We start from the raw sequence: 15,355 nt of genomic DNA on the forward strand, positions 1-15,355 counted from the left end.
GTCCTGGGTTGTTCCCTGCCTCGTGCCCATTGCTTCCGGGATAGGCTCCGGACCCCACGCGACCCAGTAGGATAAGCGGTTTGGAAAATGGATGGATGGATAGCACAGAGCATTTAGGGCAGCGAACTTCTAATCTGTGTGTGGAATGTTCTGCTGTTCTGCCCTTGAGTTACTTAACCTAAATTTCTAATTTTGGATGAAAATGTCAGTCACTAAAGAGAAAGTCTATGGCTAGATAAGGCACCACTACAGCTTTTATTTTACTAAATCGTGTTAACATTTAAGTTTGATAACATGGACTTTTAATTCACCCGAAGCAACGTAGAATGCGAAAATCACAAACGTAAAAATTAGGTGAAATGTTATATTAAAGGAATATTTCATTTGCTAGATGCTTAATTCAATCAGTGAAGCAGAAAAACCTTTAAGATGCGATACCTTTACCCTGTGTATTTTGCATATTTGAATATGGGTATTGTAGTTTCACATCATAATCCACCCATAATTTTTTTACTACGTGCATTTATATTGAACGACATGTCCCAACATACACTGCAACCAAAACGAAAACCACGTGATTACAAACGAACATGGCCTCATCGCCTAGTTCGCAGTGTACCAGGGTGTAGAGAGAGAAATATACGTGTAATATTAATTTCAACTCTGAATTCTCTACTTGTCATAATTACCAATATCAAAAATGCAAAAGATAAAGTCTTTGATGACCCGACAGGTAAGCCCATTTTTTTTTGTATTTCTATCATTCTTGTTTAACTTTATATGGCGGTAGTTAGCTAGCTGACAGCTGGTATTTTCACTGTAATCGTGCGCAGAAAACTAGCAAATGAACCAAGTGATCACTGATGGCTGTAATTCAGGGTGCCGGATTAATGTTTGGCTGGCAAGTGTGACATTTGTTTTCACTGGGCTGTGTGGGCGGATAGGGAAGTCTATACAGTCTACTTCTGTGCAGGTGGCCGGCGGGTAAACCCCATGCGATCTCAGTTTTTAGGTGTCTAACTAACTTGACATCAAGGAAGGCAAGCGTAAGGTCTCTGTTATAAATGACTAATTATTTAGACAGTTTGTAATGTGATACGCGGGCATAGTCATCGTTTTGGATTACATGTTGTCACTGATGCCTTAGCCCGAGTTACCTGTGATCTGGTGGCCTCCAAGAATAAACGGAGTAATGCATTTCAGTGATTTTTTTAAAGGGTCATTGTTATCGCTATATTGATTGTATTCGGTATTGGTACTTTTAAACAACATTGAAATGTGTTGGTTCGATGTCGTGAAAGTAAGCACACTGGCTTCTTTTCCTGAGGGTCTGAAGAGTCCCCAGGAGAGTATGACGGACCTCAGCCCCATGGAGAGTGCTAGGATCCCCAGCAAGGTACTGTCATGTTGTCTACTGTTGTGATTTCACTGCTCCTACTGCTGTCCATTCATATACCTTAGATTCATCAAAACAATTAGAAGTAAACCCTGAAAACATACATTTGCCAGGTATAATTTGCTGGGTAACAAACAAGCCGCCGCCTGCTTCCCCAGGAAATGAAGTACAACTGGATTGACAATTACTGTGACATGTATATGATCATTTGGTGGTTATACATCATAACTACTATGATATTAATTGTATTAAAGTCTAAAATACTGTAAAAATTAGAATTATTTGTTTAAAATGTTTTATAAAATATGTAAAAGTAAATAAAACTTGATTGGTTGATTCACAAAAGAAATGTAAAATCATTTTCATAGGTAAGTGACACTGTGAGATGTAGCCGATGTTCTTAAGAGGGCAGCGTATATAAATCAGCGATGTTCTGTCTTTATGCTATACCGATAATGGGACTGACCAGCTAACCTGGAACGGATGATTATGGAGCAGGGGTGGCCAGTCTTATCCGCAAAGGGCCGGTGTGTATGTGGGTTTTCACTGCAGCTCCCTAATTAGATTACTAATTAGGGGACTGATTGGCTGAAGAGTCCTCACACCTGAGTTTTTACAGCAGACCTTAAGGTTACCCCAAACCTGCATACACCCTAACCCTTTGCCGGTAAGATTGGCCACCCCTGTTACAGAGGAACACAGCCTTGTTTGCTGCATGGTGGGGAGATTGAGCCTGTTTTAGAAACGCAAACGCTCTACCAAGAATGTTAATGGTTTCTGTGTCCCTCTTCAGTTACTCAGGTGTTTCAAATCTTCCATGTCACAAGTATCAAACTCAAGGCCCACATTACGATTCTGCGTGAGAAAAAAAAACTGCAATTCTTTGTTTTTCCACTTGGGGCGCACTTACAACGCTGTCAGACACTATGCTGAAAAATACAACAGCTTGTGAGATCAACTAGGAAGGCATGAAATGAATGAATAGCTGATGGGACAGGAGGATAGAGCGGTGCATTTATAACGGTGGTCGGGAGATCAGTGGCGTGTGAAAGCTGGCCGATGTAAAGCACGCTCTGATGGTGGGTTTGTGGAGACGTGCATGCTCGGAGGTGCAGAAATGAGAGTAGTGGTTGCAGGCAGGATATTACCTATTCATGTGTTTCCCTTATTCATCACTGTTTAGCGTTGATTAACTGCGCAACCTGCATGGCATAACGGCCACCTCACCGCAGCTGAGATCAGCAGCAGATCAGCTTTGTTTGCAATGAAATGTTACTAGGTTTTGTGAATCCTTCGCTATGCTGCAAATCGTGTTCTGATTATATAATTCGATTTGAGGAGTGACAGAGATGGAGCCGAGCTCCTGCGTGTCCAAATATATCCAAGGGGACCCCTGGTGTTTATGCAAAACTGCCAGAAAATGGCAGGAACGTTTCCTCCACACCCAAGTCTCATGAATCGGGGCTGGCTCTGTTCATCGCTCGCTCCTTCCTCGGCTTCCTCCTGAACCTTGGCTGGAGGCCAAGGGGACCCGTCGGACTTGTCAGACCCGTTTTGGGGGGCCCTGCTTCCTGTGGTGCCTTTGGTGCTTCGACACCCTACAGGCCCCCCCCCCCCCCCCCCCCCCCCCCCCCCCCCCCTGTGGTGACGGCAGCACAGCACACATGTCCCCCCTCACTGTCTGAGAAGTGCACGGAGCGGGGTGTGATTACAGACGGCCCGTATTTCCCTGGGGGGGTCTGTTTGCCCCTTTTTCTGGAGTTTCAGCAGATGTTTCGTGGTCCCTGGAGGAGGGGGAACATTTCTGAAAATTAACAGCCCAAGCAAAAAGGAAAGAAAGCTTACCCAGCTTCCTAAGGTACGGAGTGAGAGGGGCGGTGTGTCTCAGGGTGAGGAAAATGGACCCCCCCCCTCCCCGTCTGTGTGAGGCCTGACCTCGATAAACGGCCCGATTCTGTTCCGAGTGCCAGTCCATCAGTAATGAAACACTCATCTTGATTTTTCGGTTTGTGCACCGATCCTGATTACCTTCAGGATATTACACACACGATTTTTCAAAAAAACGGTCATCGGTTTTAAGTGTCTAAGTAGGTTTTACCTTCATTGATTACTGAAACGGCCTAGAAAAACTCATTCAGTCAAGAGAATGTTTAGCTTCTTTGTTTTCCCTTCAGGCCTGCTGCCTCGGTACAGTGCTGGGTCCTTAGTAAATACATTTCCTTCTGGGCATAATCATGACCATGTGTGCCTCAGGAGTCCAGCGAGGAGGGGAAATGATTATATGGCATCCCTCCCTCTGGTCACATCTGCTCTGACGCAATCAGTATAGTATTAGCGTGTGTCTTACCAAGCTCTGCGTCTTTCGTGGGGGTCTGCTGTGTGTCTGGGCGTGTCGCTCAGGACTTCCTAGTCATGGAGCCGAATCCAGTTTGTCCATGAACTGTAAAATGAATGAAGCTCAGTCTGTCACTACGTGGCTGAACTGCGCATGCGGGGCGACGACCGCCAAGACTCCGCATAAACCCCGCGGCCTGGACCCCACAGCAGGCTGGTGAACGCAGTCACCGTCCTCATGCCGAAATGTCAGGGTGTGATGGATGGATGGAGCAGCAATTTGGAGGTCAGGAGGCACATTTTTGAACACAGCCCTGACAGGAGGCGGGGGGGCAGGGCGGGGGTAGTTATGACCACAAAACCGGGCACGCTGTACAGAACGCGTCGCTACCATAACCCTCGGGACGTGGCTGTGTAATCTTGTCTCATTGTCTCATCTTCCAAATGAAATGTTATGGCTTCATATAGGATTTGTGTCACGTCTGTGATTTTGAAACGATGACGGTTTCCTGTGAGTTATTTGAGGCCCTGCGCGCGGCTCCACGAGGGAGCGGCGTGAGGAAACCGCCACTGCGATTCACGCCGTACAAACATGGCCTGCCCTCTTATCTCTCTGCGTCTTATTGGCTCATGTCTCCCTGCCTCCTTCATGCTTGGCGTTGGGCGAATCCTTCTCGACGTAAAGCCCGGAACTAGGAGGAAGCTGGCTTTATGGTTTCAGTCCGTAAAAATGAACATTAAGTGATGCCCTGAGGCGGTGCTGGGTTGGGGGGAAGGCTTGGGAGATACTGTCATGCTGTCCAGATATTATGCAGCAGTACATGGTATTTTAATGGTTTTTTCAATACTAATGCTATTCTGGGATTTTGAAATCTTAGATAGAATTAGCCAGTCGGTGGGGGGGAGCGCATGATGAAAAGGGTGGCAGTCCCTCAGTACAATTTGTTGGGGGGGAGGGGTCTCTCGCTATAAAACTTATTGGGGGGAAGGGGATGCATTTTTCTGTGCCAAAAGAGGGATGAATGTTCTTTTCTCTGTGTAAAAAAAATGACGAAATAAATAAAAATGACAAAAAAATTGCATTCAGTTATGCCAGGCAGTATGCACCTGACGTGGTCGCATCCCATACAGGTGCGTGGGGTCCGTGCTCTCGGATGGAGGTTTACATTCCTGAGAGTCGTGGCGGGTCAGTAGACGGCGTATCTTCCCATGCCGCCTGCTACACACCCGTTGGCTGGATCTCTGCCTTGATACTGTTAGGAGAGTCGGCTGTCTGGATGTCAGATCGCTCTCGGAAAGAGCAGCGGATCGAAGGCTGGCTGGTAGGGAGGTATTCAGAAGTGGTCTTCAGATAGATGGCAAATAAACATCCTCTTCTGCTTTCAAAAGGAGGAGTTACACTTCCTCGTTGATGGAGAGTCATGAATGAACAACTGTTATGTGTTAAAACCTGTTAGTGTACGTTTTTGAATCTGATAAGCCAGACATTTTTTCATGGGGAAGATGGTGGCACAGGACGTAGTGCTATCGTTCGGCAACTGGAGGGTTGCAGGTTCGAGCCTTGGTTCCTCCTGACCCCATCAAAGTGACCTTGAGCAAGACACTGAACCCCAAGTTGCTCCCGGTGAGCAGGTTGGCGCCTTGCATGGCAGCCTCCGCCACCGGTGTGTGAATGAGTGTGTGGATGGGTGAATGTGAGGCATGAAATGTAAAGTGCTTTGAGTACTCATAGGAGTAGAAAAGCACTATATAAATGCAGTCCATTTACCATTTACCATTTACCATTTACATTAGATACGCCTTACAGTGGGGCTGGCTATGTACTTCCTGCTGTTCAGGGGTTACCTTAATGGTCATGTTCTTAATGGATGCTTTTTTTTCCTTGTGCAGTACCGCTCCTAACCACATGGTGGTAGTATGCCATTAGTTTTTCACCACAGCGTTCCCCATTGTCCGGATGATCAACTTTTATTACTGAATTCCCCACTGACCGAACCATCACCTGACCAGCAGCTATAGATGCTAAAGTGGTAATTTTGGAGGAATGTGTACGCAAGACTTGCAAATCCCATTTTCTTGTCAGATCATTTCAAAAATACCTCTTATCTTTACTGTCATTTTCATTAGGTCTGTTCTGTAAAGGAGAATAGTGCAGCCAAGGGTTTTATTCCGTCAATTGAGTTTATCAAAATAAATCTGCTAATTCGCATTTGAGGGGCAGTTCAGCAGCGGAACATTCTGCCGTTTTATGATGACTCCATGTGGCTGGTAATGAGGTGGAGATCCTTCAGGGGGTTTTAAGGTGCGTTATACGCCCTGAGCATTATCCAAATCACCGTGAAAGGGCTGCCGAGTATGGGAGGTGGGTAACTGACCAACCTGAGTAATGGTCAGTCAGTTCGTATCCTGCATCCGTTCGTAATCCGGCGCAGGGTCACGTTTGCCTGGAGTCTACCTCAAGATACACTGCAGGGGCGTACCTGTCTGTCCACTGGGGGGCACACACACACTCATACACAATACAGACCTTATGGAGACCCCCGTCGGCAGGCTGTGGGGGGGAACCTGCGCAACCAGTGTGTTAGGCTGCCCCCCTCCCCGTGTCCCCCTCCTAGACATTCCCAAAAGTGTGATGTGTCTGAGCAGTCGACCTCACAGCCCCGAGCTGATTATAAGCGCACGTGTATTGCGTGTCTGTCCTCAGTGTTGTACAAGCCCTGAACGTGGTGCTCAGTGCTCTCGTACCTCTGCATGGTGAGCGTGGCCTATCTCTGTCCCAGTTTGCCCGCTGGCTGTGCCCGCGGCTCGCTTGATTGCCTCCATTTTGCACCCTTGGACTGGTGTGGAAATGGAAGGGTGTGGGGGGGGGGGCTGGGTTATAATGGAGGGGGGGGGTGTGGCTTCGTCAGGTTCAGCTCTTGTCTGCTGCCTTTTTCCTGCGTGCGGCTCCTGCCAGCGAGCGATGACTCACCCGTCCCCCTCCTGTCCACTCCCACGCAGGCCTGTTCTCTTTCTGCCCGCACCCCTCCCTGCCCCCCCCCCCCCCAGATGCTCAATGTTACTTTCTAATCCTGCACGAGATGGGAAGAATAGAGAGAGCCTGACCGAGAGCCTTCCTCACCATCCTCGTACTCATGCTCGTTTGTGGGACATGCATGTGACTGGGGTGTGTAAACGGTGCATGTGTGTGAGCGAGGTGTGTTAACAGGGCGTGCAAGCAGCGTGAACGAGCAGGGGTGTGATAGCGGTATGTACGTGTGAGCAAGGCATGTGGGCCAGCAGTGCATGTGAATGGTGTGTGTTAGAGAGCATTGGATGAGAGGAGGACGTGTGTAGTAGTTTGTGTGTGTGAGCAGGGTGTGCAACTGGTGCGTGTGGGAGTGTTAGAAGGGTGTGCGAGTGGTGCATGTGAGTGGCCAGCAAGATAGCAGGTCAGTGAGGTATGTGAGCAATGTCTAAGTGCTATGCATGCATTGGGCATGTGAGCAGGGGGTGTAAGTTGTGCAAATAAGCAATGCATGTGTGTGACGTGTGTGTGTGTGTGCATGCATGCGAGCTGGGCCTATCTGAGCGGGGCATGTAAGCGGTGCGTGTGTGTGTGTGTTAGTGGGGCATGCGTGTGAGCAGAGCATGTAAGCAGTGTGTTACAAGACATTCACGATTTGATAAGCAGATTAGTAGTATAGCTAAAATATTAATGAGATGTTTTGTGAGACCCAAAAGTTAGTAATCTGTATAAACTTGTTATTAAATTCGGTTAATGGAACACAGTACATAACACTGTTTTGGTATACAGGTTTACAGCTTGGGGGGGGGCAGATGGACACCAACAGGATTCATGGTGTTCATGCGTTTCTTTTAATGACAGCAGTCAAAAAAACGCAGATATTGGTGGTTGACGTGACATATTTTCGGACACACGCTCTCTATCTGCTGGCGGGACTGTGCTCACCTGTGTGTGCGCGCATGTGTCTGTGCACACGCATCGGGGCGGAGCTCCACCATGTGCAGTGCAGAGAGCAGAGGAGAATTGTAAACGCGCGACCGTGTAGAGACAAAAATGACAAGCTGTGGTGTAAATAAGATAAATAACATAAGGCTATTTAGTTTATTTAATAAAAGGACAATGCATAGACCTGTTCTATAGGAAAGGTAACCTTGAATGACTTCTGTTGTGATCTGGCGCTATATATATATTTTATATTGGGCATCATAAAACGCCTGATTAATATTTCAGATGCACTACTAATCTGCTTAGAAATTGTGGGTGTAAATAAACCAAAACCCTAAAGAGCTGGCAGCTGACCAAATGTTTTGCCCCCCTTCCGCAGTCCTGGTGATTATTGTGCATACGTGATATCGCCCGGTGTGAGTGGGGTGTGAGTGGGGTGTGAGTGGGGTGTGAGTGGGGTGTGTGTGTGTGTGTGTGTGTGTGTGTGTGTGTGTGTGTGTGTGTGTGTGTGTGTGTGTGTGAGAAAGATGGCGTGTTAGCGTGGCATGTAGGTAATAGGTACTTTTTAGTGGTGAATGTGAGCTAGCAGGGCATGTGAGGGGGGGGGGGTGTGAGTGGTGCATATGTGGGGGGGGGGGGTGTGGCTGACGTGAGCGAGCCGGGGGCTTCAGGCGATTTGCGTTGCTATGTTGCATGTGAGTCTCATGTAAGCACAACGTCCATCCATCCATCCATCCATCCAGCTGTCATCCTTAACTTCTTATCCATTTCAGGGTTGCGCATATCTCACAAAGCCAAAATCAAATCAAATCAAATCAAATCGAATAAGTCAGGAGGAACACACACACACACACACCCACACACACACACACACCCAAACAATACTATTCCTAACATTCCCTTTATCTCTTTAACTCGTACTTTACCTGAATGTTCCGGAATGGCGTGGCATACCTGAACTGTTTGGCTCTTGAGTTAAGGTTGGACAGTTGGCCCCTTTTATTTAAGAATGTTCCAATGGGGCCCTGCTTTTTCACATGTCGCCGGCATCGTTATAGCTCCCAATGGAGGGGGTGCCTTTAAAGTAATCTGAGGCATTTTCTCGCGGTGGAGACCACCACTCGCTTTCAGATTTATACCATTCCATCCCAAACTGGAGGTCACCCCCCCAACCAGGGAGATCATATTGGCTAACGGCGGTTTCCCCTCACCCCCCTGCAGGAGGAGCTGCGGGAGATGAGGGAACAGCCCGCGGACCCCCAGGAGGAGCAGGACATCATTAACAGCATTGAGGAAATCTACTTCTCTGGTGACTCATTTGACATGGTGCAGCACGAACTGGAGGTAAGGCCTGCATGTGATGGGGAGGCGTCCCAAGGGGGTCTTGGCACTGTGGGCCGACAGCCCCTTAGGGGCGCCGCGATCCTGCGGATTAAAGCCAGCGCCCACATGTGTGATTCCCACCCGCGGTCGACTGAAGAATCAGTTGCTCATTCGCCCAGAAATCCTATTAGGTTCGCCTCCTTATTTTCCGGCTGGGTTACGGAGTGATTACGGCGGCTATCCAGTGGAACCCCTTCTCGTTCCCTCCTGTAAACGTCTCTGAAACTGGCCTGGTTTGCTATGTGCCCAAGTTAGAGTGTAATTCTGAGGGTGTGTTAGCGTTGACTCCGTCGCAAATTGCCGGCCCGGTCTCCTTAATTGAATGCTGCTTAGCCGTTGTGCCATTTTTTTTCCCCCAGAAACTTCCACCTGAGCTCGACCTTCAAGAACTAGAAGAATACAGAGATAAACTGAAAAAGCAACAAGCAGCAGTGAGTAGCTGGAGGCTAATGGGCTAACAGGAGCGTGGGAGGAGCCTGTAGTGGGTGCAGAACAGTGCCTATGTGAAAGGGCGTCTCTCTCTCTCTCTCTCTCTCTCTCTCTCTCTCTCTCTCACACACACACAAGTTGGTGTACCTATCTAAATGTGGACCGTCCATTCATTTCTATGGGAAAATCCCTAATCCCAATCACGACACCCTTAGCCCCCACCCAGCCCTAACCTTAACCATAACCTTCGGCACTTTTACTTTGTTGATTGATTGCCTTCACGGATTTTTATAAAACTGAGGTTATCCAAATGTGGACCTGAAGAAGTGTCCCCAAAAGTAAGGAAGTTTCAGGTTTTACTGCACTTTGGGGACACTTTGGTCCCCAAATGTGATCTATGCAAACACACACACACACACACACACACACACACACACACACACACACACACACACACACACACACGTATTCATATCTTTGTGGCGGCCATCGATAAAATTTCCTTTAGGAAAAACCCTAATCCCAAAATGATGACCCTAACCCTACCCAGCCTTAACCTTAACCATAAGTAACCAAACAAACTGCCATTTTTAGTTTTTTGATTGCAGTCACAGCTTTTTGCTGGAATGCGTTGGTTTGCTGCAGAAGAACACAGCTGGATCATTGCTGGAACATTCTATGAGCCGCCCCAAGCAGCCCTCCTTGCCTGCCCTCTCTCTTTCCCATCTCTCCCTCACTCTCTCTCTTTACTCTCTCACTCTCTCTCTCATGGCCACCTCTTCGGCTACGGTTGCTTATTTTGGTCAGCTGGCTGGTGTAACGTTTTAAATTGGAGTCCAGTCTGCACACTCATTTACATGCATGTTGCAGTTTTATTACCTTGTAAATAGTCTGTAGGCTTTGCAAACTACCCCAACGCTTTTGATGTAGCTAATTTTAGGTTTATAATGGAATAATATAGATTTGCCATAAGATCTCTTGCGTGAGTGTGAGAGTCCGAAACCGTGAGTGTCACTCCAGATGCGTGAGAGTTGGCAGTCCTGCTGCCTTGCCTGCCAGTGCTGTCATGGTTGTACGCTAAGTAGCTTTGCACGGGGAGAGTGGGGTCTGTTTAAACCCCACACACCCCTATAAAGTCTTACTCTAAGCCTTCTGTCTAACTCTTCAATGTCATTTTTGCTCTAACTTTAAAAAACAAATTATATATAAAGTAGCGCACCTATACCACATATAATGTACCTCACCCAAGAGATGCAGCGGTATTAGCTTCCCTGAAATGATGCAAATGGCTGGTTGTTACAGTAGCTTCATATTCTGTCTCTGTTTGGGTTCATATTCAGTCTCCTCCTCCTCTGTCCCCTCAGGCTAGAATCGGTAAATGACGCCGCGGCGTTTGCCGGGGGTTCAGCCTTTGTAATTCCCTCTCCCCCAATCTCCGGTGGCTTCATTTGTACCTTTGACAAGTCCGTGCCCTCCTGCACCCACCCCTCCCCCTTGGCATCGCGCTAATTGCTCGACCATGGTGGGGCGGCTGTAAAAATCTGGACCGTGAGAGGCCTTCCCCGTGCCATGGGCGGTGCCTCTGAGCTCGACGGGGTTAGCTTGACGAGGATAGCTTATCTCAGTATTGTGATGGTAGGGTACCCTATGAGGGCCCTCAGGGCACCATCCTGAACGCTGCTGTGACTTTGCTGTCGGCATCCGGCACTACATGGGGCTCATGCTCTGGGATGCTATAGACATGTTCTGTGCTGCCGGTTAGTTGCGCTCAGCCCGTAAGACAGCTGGGCAAACAGACTGGAAGTCGCCCCTATTGTTTCAGGATTAGGAAAGGGGGGCGTATTCAATTGCAGAAAGCCACGCTAACGAGTCTACATCCATGCATGGCTAATTACCACGTTGCATTGTTCATGTCCCTATTCGCTTGTGTTTGTTAGCTTTATTCCAGGTGTTTTTACTGTATATCCTGTGGAGTACTTTTTCAATTGAAGGAATATTGACTGGTTTTTCCATTTAGGGAGACTTGTTGGGAATTACAAATGTTTGCCTCCCCCATCCTCCCTACCCCCATGATATTCTCTTCAGGATTAACTGTTTCAGGGGACGTTGTTAGTGTTTCTTGAGCAGGACTGGAGAGAGAACTGGGGGTATCAGTCTCCCGTTTCCTTGGTAACCCGCGTTCAGCTCGGGAGAGTAGCTATGCAGCGCCGGGAAGTGGAGGTGTTCCTCAGGTGTCTGTCCTGAGATCCCAGCAGTATCACTGCTGAACGTTGATAGTGAAAGCCAAGGCGAGCAGATTGTGGTCATCTGATCCAGAGATCTGGGCTTTTTACATAATGCATCACCTTCAAGTCAGCCTCAGCCCACTTGGGGTTTATCCTCTGCCTGGATTCATGCTCCCGCAGATTCCGGAGGCTCGATGATTTCCCCACAGCTGTGCACCCCGTAGGACAGTAATACAGTTCTGGTGTGTGATGGGGATAAGTTGCCGATGGTTTGGACGACTGTAACGTTTGGTATTGCGAGATTTTGCATCACCAGGACATGTGCTTTCACTGCATGGGCCCTGTTTTATCCACCAGGAACCAGGGCATATTTTCACACTTAATTTAATTCTTGTTCTCTTAACCATATATGGTGGGAGGGTGTAGTTACTACTGGAGAAATTTTTATGTGGTACTTGTCACTTGGGTTTCTGGATGAGTTGCCAAGAAATGGACCTCAGCTACATTTCTGTTTTGCTTGGAAAACAGAAATCAGTCAGCAGTCGTATGACCACAACCTTTCACTGCCCTCTCATACTCAGCTGCTGTGAATTACGTCGTCTGATATGGAATTGAGCTTCATCCATTCCCAGGATGCCCTGCCCGTCATTCCGGCAGCAAGTTTTCCCCAATTCTGTATAATTGTCCATCAGTTGGTGGGTCTGGCTACTGGTCCCTCATGGTTCCTCTCTTAGCCTAAGAGCTTAACTGGTGAATTATTTCATCGCAGGAGAACATGACACTCATGTCTCAACCTTCCTGCTGAGTGGCTTTTAAATTTCCTACGAACTCCTACGGGCCCATTCAGAAAACACAATCCGTGGCTGTTTGAGAGGCCAGAATCGAGCGTGGTGCTGGCACGCAGAAGCTTGTTCCAACACGTCACCCACGGTGGGGGATGCTTGCTAATGGGTGTCTGCCTTGCCACGTTAAAGCTGAGGTGTGCGATTTGGCAGGCCTCCAAACTTTCCCCCTACGCATCGATCAACATCCCTTCTTTTGTTGTTGGACTGGAAAGACAAACTGTAAAAGTCCTCTTTAAACTCTTAAACTCCTACAGTCCCTGCCCCGACCAGCGACCACTTCTTGGCAAGTGTTTCAAGCTTGCATTTATTATGGCTATTAGATGGTTATTCAGCTGCGCGTAACTCAGGTAGTGACATCTTGTATAGCGCCCCCCAGTGAGTTGGAGGACCTATGTTTTTAAAATTTATTTTTTTTTCCTTCACCCCCTTCTCCCCACCCCTAGTTCTTTGTGTATATGAGCTTAACCATAACCTTCTCTCTACAGGTCTCTAAAAAGGTAGCTGACCTCATCCTGGAAAAGCAGCCCTCCTACGTGAAGGTAAGGCCTCCTCCTCAGTTTCTTTTCCCAGCTGTGTGAGAATGATGATGGATGTTGGCGGTAAATTGACCCGCAGCTCATGTTATGTGTCCCCAGGTTAACTGTCTCTTCCACACCAGTCAGGCTGTGTTTGTTCAAATTGCCTATTTTATACTTCAGACTGGGTTAGTGCTTCAGCACACTCTTTGTGTGAGTGGCTCCTACACCGGCTTCCGGCAGATTTCCGATATGTGCCATCGTAGCTGGTTCGCTGCTGATTGACGGGATGCTCATCCCCCCCCCCCCCCCCCCCCCTTGATCTCCCGTGAATTCTGATGGAACTTTCTGGATGGAAGCCCGAAGGAAAGCTTTTGCCTCTGGTAGAAGTGACTTTGAGAATTTGTGGTCTTAAGAGAGAAGCTTTGATCTGGAAATCAGGATTCAGGTCATCTGGGAGGGCATGCCAGTCAAGCAGTGTTAGAATCCTGGTCCCTTGTGATTTGCTTGGTTGCCCGTCGGCTCGAATGGCATCCCAGCTGATTCATTTCCCTCCCAGTCTTTCCAGTTATTTGGTTTCACGCCTTGTGCCGGTTCCGCCTTTGCTCCCTCCACTATATGGAGTGACGTTTGGTGGCCAGTGCCCTGGCTGTCTGCGTTAAGTGCCTACTTCTCACCCATGCTCTTTGCCCCATGGTGGCTGTGGCACCTGGAAATGGAGCCATCCTTTTCCACCAGGAAGGCTTATGAGGTACATAGGGGTAAAACGCAGCATAACGTTCTGCACAAATCAAATCACATCGGAATGCTAGCTAGGTTGATAATCCACCTGTTTTTTATTCTTTCCTCATCTGGCGGCTTCTAATACCATCAGATTCTTTAGCGGCACAAACTTTGACAGGATTTTATTTTATTTTTTTATGACCAATCATTACAGAAGACTCGGGTATAGATTTAAGCAAAAGCACTATTATTAAATTACGTCCTCATCTTGCGTGTACCCCAACTGTGTCCCTTATGCTGCCTGGGATAAGTGGTCAGAAGATGGATGGATGGATAATTATTGAGCTACCAATAAATGGGGAAAAAATATAGCTAAAGACCTGTTACCCGTCGGTCCGCTTGTAGCGCTGGTAACGACCCGATCAGATGATTCAGGAGTAATATGTTGGTAAATGAGCCAAACGTGCTTTAAAAGCGTTTTCTGCTAATAGACCTTCAATAAAGGATTTGCAAGCGTGTGTTTTGTTTGCCTACCTTTGCGTCCAAGCAGATGATGAATTACCAGTAAGTGGGAAGTAAACAGATTTCAAATGAAGTATCTGGGTCCAGGTTTTTATGCAGGGGTTGATGCTGTAGGAGTTGTGCAAGAATTCTAGCAGCATGAGGTGGGTGGGCTGGGTGGTATCTTAACTCCTTTGCAGAAAGACAGCGGTTGCGTATAACGGAGAATTGTACCTCAGCAGCCTGTTCTTGACCGAAATTTGACCAGTAAGCTCACGGTCGGTGGGAATGCGCTGAAGGCTGCTCCGCCTCTGTCCTTCCCGGTGCTTCCCATCCTTCCCCTGACCCATACCGGATGACTCGTGGTTATGAAGACGACCTCGATAAGCATCCAGTTTTTGACGAGCCATGGGAGTTCTCTCGAAGTGTGATGGAAGAGAGGCACCGCTTGTAAGGCTGACCTCCGAGCGAATGCACACCTTCGCAGGCAGACCGATATTACTCTACGATGCTTGACTGCTCCCCCTCGATCTGAAACGATATTCCTCCTCGCATATCTCACACCTTCTCGTTGGCGATTCTTCTCCTCCTTATGTCCGGGTTGATTTTGCCGAAACGCAGGTGCTGTTTTTGATCGTATTCATCAAGCGGGGCCGTGTGCCCCCTCCCATGAAAGTGAGTGTGAAATTCCATTGGAGAGATACTGCAGTCCCAATCTGGCTGGCCCTGTGCCTCAGGTAATAAGCAGTGCTGCTCCTGCCCTCCGTGCAAATGGCCTCCAAATGTCACCTCTGTTCCCCGCCTTTCAATGGCTCGCCTTGTACGCAGCAAGATAGTGTCGACGAAATTTGTTCCAATTTCTCCGGCTGGTATTTTAGCTCCAAATAATTTTCTTAATGTGACAGGGTTGTGATTGGACCTCAATGAATGCTACCTCTTTATACACATTTATATAATGTGTTTGTGCCTTTTAGAGTGTGCCGTTACCTCGGGCTGTGGCAGCTGGTTCCTAACAAAGCCTAGAAAATGGACAACAGTGTCAGGAACAGCTT

General features: G+C 47.9%; 1 protein-coding gene across 6 annotated transcripts in view; it reads left to right on the forward strand.

Annotated features, from left to right (window-relative positions):
* The first annotated feature begins 569 nt into the window (after nt 1-569).
* vps50 (VPS50 EARP/GARPII complex subunit) overlaps nt 570-15,355 on the forward strand; it is a 73,756-nt gene continuing 58,970 nt past the window's right edge. For 5 of the 6 annotated variants that reach the window (XR_007384940.1, XR_007384941.1, XM_048992964.1 and 2 more), the window contains exons 1-5: nt 570-733; nt 1,328-1,396; nt 8,904-9,026; nt 9,425-9,496; nt 13,050-13,103. Coding sequence is in view for 4 of the 6 variants with exons in the window: in XM_048992964.1 (XP_048848921.1) it covers nt 701-733; nt 1,328-1,396; nt 8,904-9,026; nt 9,425-9,496; nt 13,050-13,103 (351 nt within the window). In the remaining 2 variants the exon portion in view is untranslated. The remainder of the gene's footprint in view (nt 734-1,327; nt 1,397-8,903; nt 9,027-9,424; nt 9,497-13,049; nt 13,104-15,355) is intronic. The other variant, XM_048992965.1, reaches the window with a different exon arrangement.

This window comes from Brienomyrus brachyistius, chromosome 23 (assembly GCF_023856365.1).
Source record: "Brienomyrus brachyistius isolate T26 chromosome 23, BBRACH_0.4, whole genome shotgun sequence".
In the NCBI taxonomy this organism is placed as follows: domain Eukaryota; kingdom Metazoa; phylum Chordata; class Actinopteri; order Osteoglossiformes; family Mormyridae; genus Brienomyrus; species Brienomyrus brachyistius.